This window comes from Xyrauchen texanus, chromosome 25 (genome assembly GCF_025860055.1).
Source record: "Xyrauchen texanus isolate HMW12.3.18 chromosome 25, RBS_HiC_50CHRs, whole genome shotgun sequence".
NCBI classification, from domain to species: domain Eukaryota; kingdom Metazoa; phylum Chordata; class Actinopteri; order Cypriniformes; family Catostomidae; genus Xyrauchen; species Xyrauchen texanus.
The window spans coordinates 29,512,103-29,522,505 of NC_068300.1; the positions used below are offsets into that span (position 1 = coordinate 29,512,103).

The window sequence follows — 10,403 nt, forward strand, 5'->3', positions numbered from 1 at the left end:
TATGTTGTTACATTTAATTAATTCAATCTGAGATTCTTTGATTGAATTTTTGCATTCATAAGTTGAATCAATTGAATTTGAGATTTTTTGATCGATTTTGAGAATTCTTAATTTGAATCCAACCTAGTCTCATTGGATCATGCAGCTGAAAGGATATTTTTGCAAAATGATTGTCTTGTTGTACATATGCAGTTTCTCTGGGAAATAAACACTGTACAATTGGCGCTACAGTAACAATGACTTTTATACACTTTCACACATATCATGCTTGTCGAAAGCAACTGAATGTGTCATGGAAGTAGCACGAAATGTAATTTGCTTCATCAATTGCGTTTTTCGTGACAATATTGATTAGGGTTAGGTTTAGGTGTAGGGTTTAGGGTTGGATCGTCAGTTTTGTTCACCTCACATTTGATTTTATGACACTATCGGTTAGGGTAAGCTTTAAGATGTAGGGTAAGGAGTCAGGTTTTATTGATTTAAAATCTAGATAGAGCATTCACCCTAAAAACCACAAAAAATTTAAAACCTTTAAAATTGTAAAAATAAAAACCTTAAAAAAATTGAATTGAAACAATTGAATTTGAGAATTTTCAATTGAATCAATCACAGCAAAATTGATAATGCATTTGAGAATGCATATCATAATTTAATTTGAGACAGAGAAAGAAAGAACAAGAATGAGATTTAATACAATTTCATTTGAAAATTCTATTCTATATTGAATCCATTGCATTTGAGAATTTGAATGAGAAATGAGTTAAAGAAAAAAGAAAGAATGAATGAGAAGAATCAGCCAGTCAGTCATCTTTCTTACTTAGTTTTTAAAATTGAGCTTGTGTTCATCGCTTTGACCATGCACAGTGTGTGTGTGTGTGTGTGTGTGTGTGTGTGTGTGTGTGTGTGTGTGTGTGTGTGTGTGTGTGTGTGTGTGTGTGTGTGTGAGCGTGTATTTATCACTTTGTGATACCAAATGTCCCCATAAGGATAGTAAAACCCGAAATTTTTGACCTTGTGGGGACATTTTGTCGGTCCCCATGAGGAAAACAGCTTATAAATCATACTAAATTATGTTTTTTTAAAATGTAAAAATGCAGAAAGTTTTCTGTGAGGGTTAGGTTTAGGGGTAGGGTTAGGTTTAGGGGATAGAATATAAAGTTTGTACAGTATAAAAACCATTATGTCTATGGAAAGTCCCCATAAAACATGGAAACACAACATGTGTGTGTGTGTGTGTGTGTGTGTGTGTGTGTGTGTAATGTGGTATCAGGTTGTGTCCTGTTCTTCTCCTGTCAAAAGCTGCTGACAGGTTAAAAGCGCTCAGTGCCACTCTGGTGTCATATTGTGATGGACACTTTTACAGTCATCCTAGCCAAAGCTTGTTTTCACGCACTTTAGTTACTAGACATTCATTGCCCATTCAAATGGAATTTTAATTAAGAGTTCAGAAAGAGCTTGTTCATTTAATCCTGTCAATGACTACCCAAGGATATATAAGCCATTGTTTTCCTCAGTCCTGTTTCAATTGTTACAGCCTCCATCCTGTAAATGTCCTTGGGGGGAAGGCAGTTTTTTTTGGTGCATCCAATTCAAATTGACTTTATATGAATGTGTAAACAAAGTAATACTGTGGTGATATATCATGATGCACATAAGTAGAGGAAACCTTTCCAGTTTTACATTTACTTTTTCAACAATGACAGCTGCTCTCATGAGTCTCTTGATGCCATGGTGACTATGGATAAATATACAGAACTGGATATTGACAACACTGTCTGTTGGATCCTATATTATTACTTGGGAAAGTATAGTCAGTCCATAAGGTCGAGATGCAGTGTGAACAAAGCCTTTGATCCCGAATTGAGGCCTTAGTGCTTGAGCCCCTCCTTGATGAACAGCGAGCCAAATCCAAATAAGTGAATTCAGGTATAAACCATGACATTTTCCCACTTTAGCCGAAGTTTTCTAAAGAGGCTAAGTAAGAGAATACACCCCTCTCGAAAATGCTACATTGCTAATTTAATATTTCATTTAAAATACAATTAACCATAATGAGCTTTTGACCTTTTCCCTCTGTGTGTGTCATCAGGTACATCCATACCTTGTACCTGGGAGTGCAGAACCGTTGGCATGGCGAACTGGGTCAATGTCATTTCTACTGGCGTCTGATGTTCGAGAGTGCTGACATCAACATGCTGCGGTTGCTGGAGGCGTTTCTGAAGAGCGCACCTCAACTCGTGCTGCAGCTCAGCATCATGATCCACAGCAACCACATACTGCCCCTGCAGGGTAATACAACACAGACACACACACACACAGATCTCTGAGGTGGGCATGTGAGATGTTTTAGTAGAGCATATTTAATGAGTAGCCTTGAGACAGAACGAGTGAAAGAGTGAGAGGTGGCAAATCACTTGTGTGATTGTGTCCTGATCGTCATGAATGATTCATATAAGAGCTCCAGAGAAGAGATATGCTTTTGATTACTTAAAAAAAAACATTTTACATGCTCCACTCAATGCAATGTCATGACTTGACTCTGGCTACAAGGAGAGAAAAGGAGAAGCAGAGAGAGAGAGAGAGAGAGCAATAAGTATGTGTTGGGCAAGCTATTAAAAAAATTTGCTAGCTAATCTAACAACTACTCTTCAGAAGAATTAGCTAAGCTAAACTAAGCTAAAAGCAGCACATTAGAGAAAGTAGCTAGTTACTCTAAAAGTTGCATGGAAAGAGAAGCTTTTACTCTGTAACTACTTCATATTCCTTATTAGATTTTCAAATAATCTGTTTTTAGTTCAGTCATGACAACTCCTAGAATGATTTAGCATGTCAATTCGGTTAATGACATATTGTCTGTGAATGTTCTGGCAGTAGCAAGTCTTCGTACTTGCTTCTTTAGCAGCAGTGTAGGAGATTTACCAAGACCAAATACCATTGCTGAACTATGTTTACTATTAAAACTTTGGGTAATATCCATAAGGAATGGATAAAACTATTTTTAGGCAGGGTTGGGGAGTAACAGAATACATGTAACAGGATTACATATTTTTTTTAATACATTTTATATAATAATATTTTTAAATAAAATATATTTGTAACTGTGTTCCACTACAGTTACAATTTAAATAATTGGTAATTAGAATACAGTTACATTCAAAAAGTATTTTGATTAATGAAGAGATTACTTTGCATTTTATTGTCATTTGTTTCATTAATATTTAGTCCTTTCAAATGGAAAACATTTATACATATAAATGATGTGATCCAAAGTGCATTTGAACAGCGGTGAAACACTTTCTTATGATGTATTACATTCAGAGCAGACAGAGAAGTAAGTTTGAAGTAAGTTTGGAGCAGAAGAAATAGAAATAAACCTTGTGTAAATTTTCAGCTTTACGCTAAGCTAAAATGCTATTTCTAGCCATTTTACATGCACATGTTACCAGACACGATCATATTTTATTATCAAGAAAATTCACGTTTGATCACAATTTGTTTATTTCTAGTAAGATCTTTGATATTAAGGCAAAAATCATATTCTTGGTAATAATTTGTGTATTGTTTTCCTGTAAAAATATCTAAACCTCCTTTTCTGAGGTGGAATTTTTCTGAGGTGGAAGAATGCTTTTCTACAATCACTGGAAATTTGATTTTCAAAGGACAGTTTGCTATCAAATATTACACCTGATTTAGATAAGATCTTCACTATAGAAAACGATGTAACAGTAGATCCATAGAGAGTTAAATTATATTTTAGTTGCTTATTTTCAGAGGTTTTTAGTCCAACAATTCATACCTGTTTTGTCAAAATTGAGTAGATGGAAATTTCTAGCCATCCAATCTTTGATGTTATTGATACGCATTGCTAACTTGGAGAATTGTGAAATTTATTTGGGTTTTGAAGAAATATAAAGTTGGGTATCATTGACATAACAGTGAAGACTAATTCCAAGGTTCCTGATAATGTCTCCCAGGGAAGCATTTATAAGGAGAAAAGGAGGCCCTAAAACGTATCCCTGTGGCACTCCATACTTAACTTTAATTTGATTTTACAATTTCTCATTTACACAGACAAAGCAGTAGCGGTCAGATAAATAGGACCTAAACCAAGCTAATTCCACAATTGCCAACATAATTCTCAGGCCTATCCAAGAGAATATCGTGATCTATGGTGCTGAAGGCAGCACTGCAGAACTGCAGAAATGCAGCTGCAATCAGATGATAAGAGCAAGTCATTTGTAACTTTGATACTCTTCAGAGAAGTTTTGCTAGTTGCCACATTCACCTTAAGTATGCTATTTAAGACGAGGTTTGATTCTCTGAGGAATTAAAAGTAACTTTTATGCAGCCGTTCAATATAATCTTACAATACAAATATTTTTATTAGAACGCATTATGCAAACACATCCCATCTGCTTCCTTCCACCACACCGTCTAGATGTTTAAGCAAGTGCAGTAGCTGGAACTAACACACACTCTCTCTCTCTCTCTCTCTCTCTCTCTCTCTCTCTCTCTCTCTCTCTCTATTTGGCAGCATTGGGCTTTAACTTGTCTTATCCCTTTCTCTTTAAACTGCACTCTAATCTGAGACGGTCTTTGTGGCAGTGGGTTTGCGCTGCGTCAAATGTTTGATTTAATTAAGATTGCCAGCACATTGCTCCATGAGAGCCTCAGAATCTGAGGCCGGGAGAGAAAGCACAGAGCACTTGGGCAGGTTGGGAGCAGAGCGGGAAAACGCAAACTAATGCTTTTGGATCTCTGCTAATTAAGATTTCAGTTAATCTGGATCTGCACCAAATGAGTTGCTTGGGAGGACAGGAGAGAGAGTGAAAAAAGTGAGTGAGTGAGACAGAGAGACAGTCAGAGAAATAAAATGCAGTTGAGTGCAAATGAGGCTGTTTTCATACTTGATTCGATTGCTTGGTCCGAACCAATTTCGATTACACACCTTTCTACCTGCTGGTCTCTTTTCACATTGTACTTTGGAGTCCAAACCGCAGCACATTTACATTATCAATGTGCATATAATGCAAGCTCCTCTCCAAACCCTGATACAGCTGTGCTGCTCATGAACCGCTAGAGGCCAATGCATGCCCTGGACTCTATGGGCAGCAGTTAATGATTAAACATACAAATTGTTTAATATACAATGAGTAATTTTTTAGATAAACATGATAATTTCTAGATATTGAAAATTTCTAGAAAGGTTTATAGACAGACTTTGTTTATATAAAAAATACATAGGCTAAGAAGTATTTTTGAGTTACATTCTTTTAAAACTGGCACAGCATCTAAAAAAACGTAGCGCTTCTGTGCAAATGCTGACAAAACAGCGGATCTGCACCTAATATGCAAATAGTTTTACTGACAATATCAGAGATATAGAAGTTTGTACAGCATTTAATTCTGTTGTGTAGAATCAGAACTAGTGATAAATAATTGTATTGAGTCGGTTCTATTCAGCGAAACAGGTTAGCAAATAGGTTTGAATCGATTGGCTATTCAGTCCGATTAACTTGGACTGCTATCTCGCTGAATAATTTGCAGCAGTTTCTCACTCATTGGGGATATTTTAGAAAATGGAAAACAAACCAAATGTTGGATAAAGCGGATATTTACCTACAGTCAACAAAAGACTGCTTTTTTAGAGGTTATTTTGAGACACTTCCATTGGTGCTGTCTTGTTAATAAGGGGTTGTTCACACCAAACGTGTTGTTGCATCCATCCATGCTGTTTTTCAGTTGTTTTCTAAGTAAACATGCTACCAGATGTCTTTGACCATTGCATTACGTATCGCTGTTTTTTGGGAGCACCAACATTTTCTTTTGTCAAGTTAAAAAGAACATCAACTGTTAAAAATGTGTCTCGAGACACCTGTGTCATACTCTATTCCCTGATAGCACTCACACAACACCCAGACTTCTATTTTATGTGTGTGTTTATATCTGGAAGACGTCTATTTTACGTTGTTTGAAATAAGGCGTATGTCATTTAAGTATGTCTTGGATATCAATAAGACATTCAGCAAATGTCTTTGAGATGTTTATGATTTATAATGATTGTAAATCTGATCTTTTTAAGATGTTTAGCAGATGTTAGATGCTTTCCAGATGAAATGACCTAAAACGGAGATGTACATGTGCTATCTGGGTTCGTTGCACTGCCTTGGTCTGAACAGACTCTAGTCTTTTAGAACACATACTGTATTGAAGAAAATTGTAATGTGTTTCTCTCAATATCATCAGAATTGAATAACTGAAAAAAATCTGTGCATACCTCGAGATGAAATCTTGCAGTCAAACGTAAGCAGAAATGCTTACTTGACTTACAACGACTTACAATTGTTTGGTTTTTAGGCCAATGTTTTTCTGGGTTTTTGATTGATCTGTCTCTATTCCTTGTGTGCCCTGTTTGTGTATGTGTTTTGTGTACGCTGCTTGTTGACCTTCTGTTTGACAGTTGTCACGTGGCGGCGTGAATGTGTTGCCGTTCGGGTATTCAGCGCGTCGGCTCATTTGTCTGATTGCTGTCACCTGATTGTTGGTGTATTTATTTACTTAATTTCCCTAATCTCTTCAATGGAATTTATTTGCTCGCTACTCTAGTCAGCCTTTGACGCTCCCATGCATTTTGCTTCTAGCTTTTGTTTTTCATTGCCATTACGGATCCAGTTGGACTATTTTCTACAGTTTAATTCCATGTAATTTTATTGTTACTGGCTCCAAACTCCGTCAACCCTGTGGATTTACCTCCTGTGGGTATGGGTGTGTGTGTGTGTGTGTGTGTGTGTGTGTGTGTGTGTGTGTGTGTGCCAGCCCAGTTTGTTCAAGATTCCTCTGTTCTCAGACCTCAGGAGGTGGCCTGCTTCAGAAGATTCCTCTCCACAGTTCACGCTCTTTCCTAGCATGCCTAAAGACTCTGATTGCTCTCTCTGGTTGGACCAGTTCCACTTCCAGAAGACCACCATCGAAGCCTTCATCTTATTTATGTATTTATCTGGTTTCCCCCTTCTCTGCATCTACAATAAATAACGGTTATTACATCTGCTACTGGATTCAGCCTCCCTTCTTCCAGACATTATCACATTTTAGTTATAGTACAGTAATACTGTATTTGTAACACAGACATTTTTAATTTGCATTGACATGGTAAGCCACATAGGCACTTTAAACCTTTAATTTGCATTTTTCACTGACATTTTGTTAACACTGACATGTCGAAATTGTAATACAAATTTGTTCTCTTAGCCTAGGACATGTCATTTATTACATTTTTATTCTCAATTGGTAAAGTTGTTTAACCAACATAAGGTTAAGCAAATAATACATTGGTTTATTTGATATAGTCAATAGTCCTTTAAACTACACATTTAATACATTCATAAAAAGCTCTTGTCTTAGACTCCTTTAGCCTTTACTGGTCTCGGTCTTGAATTGGACTCAACCTACTCTGGTCTCGGACTGGAATTGGACTCGGATGAGCTGGTCTTGACTACAACACTGCAAGATACAGTATGTGTAAATGAGACTCAAAAAGATTCTAGCCAGGAATCAAGAAAACACTTAATAGCCAGAAAGGGTAAAGTTTGTACAAAGGGAAATACGGAATATGATATAATGTGTGGGCTTCAAGTGGAAAATAAGAGTATGACTTGAATTATTTATGCCAGGATCGACCTTCATAATTGAAAATTTCACAAATCCAGACCTGACCACAAGCGATGGGCTGCAATCTTTTCATGTGGTGTTTTGAATGTCCTCAGCTGACCTTATTTAAGCCTGCCTGAGGGGCTTGAAAAAAGGATATGTTGAAAGTGTGGGTTCCTAAAAACGTGTGTGTGGATTGAGACAGGTAGGTGAATCAAGCCAGAACAACATCAATCTGCAGGGACCCAGCAGATAAACAAACATGTGGTGGGATGTATTAAAGAGTTGATTCTCATGATAGCATCATCTCTCTGTGGAAGCCTTCTAAGATAGCTCCATATCTCTCAATCACACAAGAACATACACAGTCACTCACACACACACACACACACATGCTCTTCACACGTGTGCTCAAACTTACACTCAAGGGCTCTGATTCCCAAATAGAGGTATGTGTGATCCCGGAGGGTACTTTAGCAAGTTCCAAGGGGTACACGAAATATTTGTATTTTGTTAACCCTATAAAACAGACTTCAAAATGTTAATGCTGTTAAAAGATTACATAACTTAAAACAATGAATCTTGTGATTTGTTTATAATTACTGGCTTAGCACATTCAGTTACTTTTTAAAGGAATAGTTTACCCAAAACTGAACCAGCCTTTAAGCCAGTATGAAATCTCAGTATGAAGCATCTGTCTGTCTCCCTGTCAGCAAATCAAACACACACATACACTCTCTAGAGCGGGACATACTCTCTGGCAGTTGGGGAACAAGCCCAGGGATTTGTTGTCTCAGCAGGTGTTGTAGCTTCTATAAATTTTGTTTTGAAAACTTAAAACAAAGACAACTAAAGCAACAAAAAAAAATTCGGCATAACTCTTTGCTTAACTCTTGATAAAGCCGCTTTTTAATCTCTGCCAGCTCATGATGGTTAATGTTTCATAAGAGCTGCTGTGATGTGTGGAATTACAATCAATTTGCATCTTTGCCTTGTCAGAATCCATTCTCTGAAATGTGCCCATCATGATGCAGTGTATATTCACACATACAGTATACAGTATATTATGAGTCAAGAGATGCAAGAGACATTAATTAGGGTCTGAATTATTCATTTTTCAAAAGTTAATATTTAATCACATGTCCAATTAGCAATGAATCACATCATATTTAATTAAATATTGAAGGCAGAAGGCTGAGAGTGTGGAAATGTAGTCATTCATAATGATTCTGATTAGGTATATTTAGCACTTGTTCTTTTCAGGCTATTTAAAGGGCTACAGACTACTATAGATGACAGCTCTTGACTCGGGCCCTTTTAAAATGTGTTTAATGAGATAAAACTTTAGAATAAGCTATTTGATAAACTATTTACACATGTCCATGAAATAATTTAGGTTACAATGTACATGAATGTATAAGGGAAAGAGCATATTTTAGGCGCTGTGACTGGTCACCATTATTCTGAAGTTTTCGCCATTTTAATTCCCTTTTTTCCTTCACTAGTTGTAAGACCTTCAATTATTCCATGTAGTCTCTCAAAATGTATGTACATAAAATCCATGCATGCATAGTAATTTTAAAAGAATTACAATTAGCAAAATCCTATTTAAAATAGTTTAAGATGGAGAATAGCATGTCACACCGCAGGACATCTCAACTTTTAGGTCAACTACTGTCATGGTGGAGTAACAGTGAAGTGAATCTTGCTTAGCAATTTAGTGAAAGATGGTTAAATGGTGGATATGTACATTTACATTTATTCATTTAGCAGATACTTTAATCCAAAGCTATTTACTAAATGAGGAAGGATACAACATATGCGATTCATCTTAAGGAGACAGTAACACGAAAAGTCAGGCATTGCGAAGTTTCAATTGTACTAGCCAAGCCACAGATTAGTGTGCAACAAGTATATATATATTTTCTTTTTTCTTTTTGGTATTTGGTCAAGTGCTCACAAACAAGTTGTGTATTTAGATGTTTTTTGAAGACAGAGAGGGAATCTGCTTTACGGATGGTGTTGGGAAGGTCATTCCATCATCGAGGTACAGTCAAGCTGAAGGTCCGAGAAGGTGATTCGGTGCCTTGTTGTGTTGATATCACAAGGCACTGCTCATTTGCAGACCGCAGCCTTTTGGTGGGAACGTAGCTGTGCAAGAATGATTTTAGGTAAGCTGGAGCAGACACAGTGACTGGTCTGTATGCCAGCATCAGAGCCTTGAACTTGATACACTAGTGTAGAGTGACAAGGAGAGGTGTAACATGCACTGTCTTGTACATGTAAGGTGAGTCTCTAGAAACACCTGAATTTCACCTCTGAATTCTGTTGGTGTTTATTTAGCAAAACAATGACAATCTGACTGCTCATTATCCCACTTATTAAAAGGCTACTTGCAAAATAAAAAATAAATGGACATGAAATATTGATTTCATTTAATTTAGAAATTATTTTATTAGTTTACTTTATTAGTTTATTAGAGATCAAAGAGAAACAGGAAAAGATGACTCACAATACCCGGATGACCAAAATGATTTTATCCCAGGATGTGCAGTATTTTCTCAGAAATATCAGACCACTGGATAGAGCGATTAACAAGTCAGAATTAAGTATTTCAGAGAGCAGTGCAATAAGCATTTATAGCCAGATACCTGACTAATAACACATGCAATTTAAGGTTACTTAAAATTGCAGGAGATATTTGAAGGTTACTATATCGCCCCATTAAGTACTGAGGTTTTCTTTTCTCTTTGTAG

At 36.6% G+C, this 10,403-nt stretch overlaps 1 protein-coding gene across 1 annotated transcript in view; it reads left to right on the plus strand.

The window, feature by feature from the left end:
• The window catches only part of LOC127618926 (XK-related protein 7-like), a 95,138-nt gene that overhangs the window by 82,939 nt on the left and 1,796 nt on the right, over window positions 1-10,403 (plus strand). Inside the window, exon 2 of the mRNA XM_052091630.1 lies at window positions 2,090-2,289. Coding sequence (XP_051947590.1) covers window positions 2,090-2,289 — 200 coding nt within the window. The remainder of the gene's footprint in view (window positions 1-2,089; window positions 2,290-10,403) is intronic.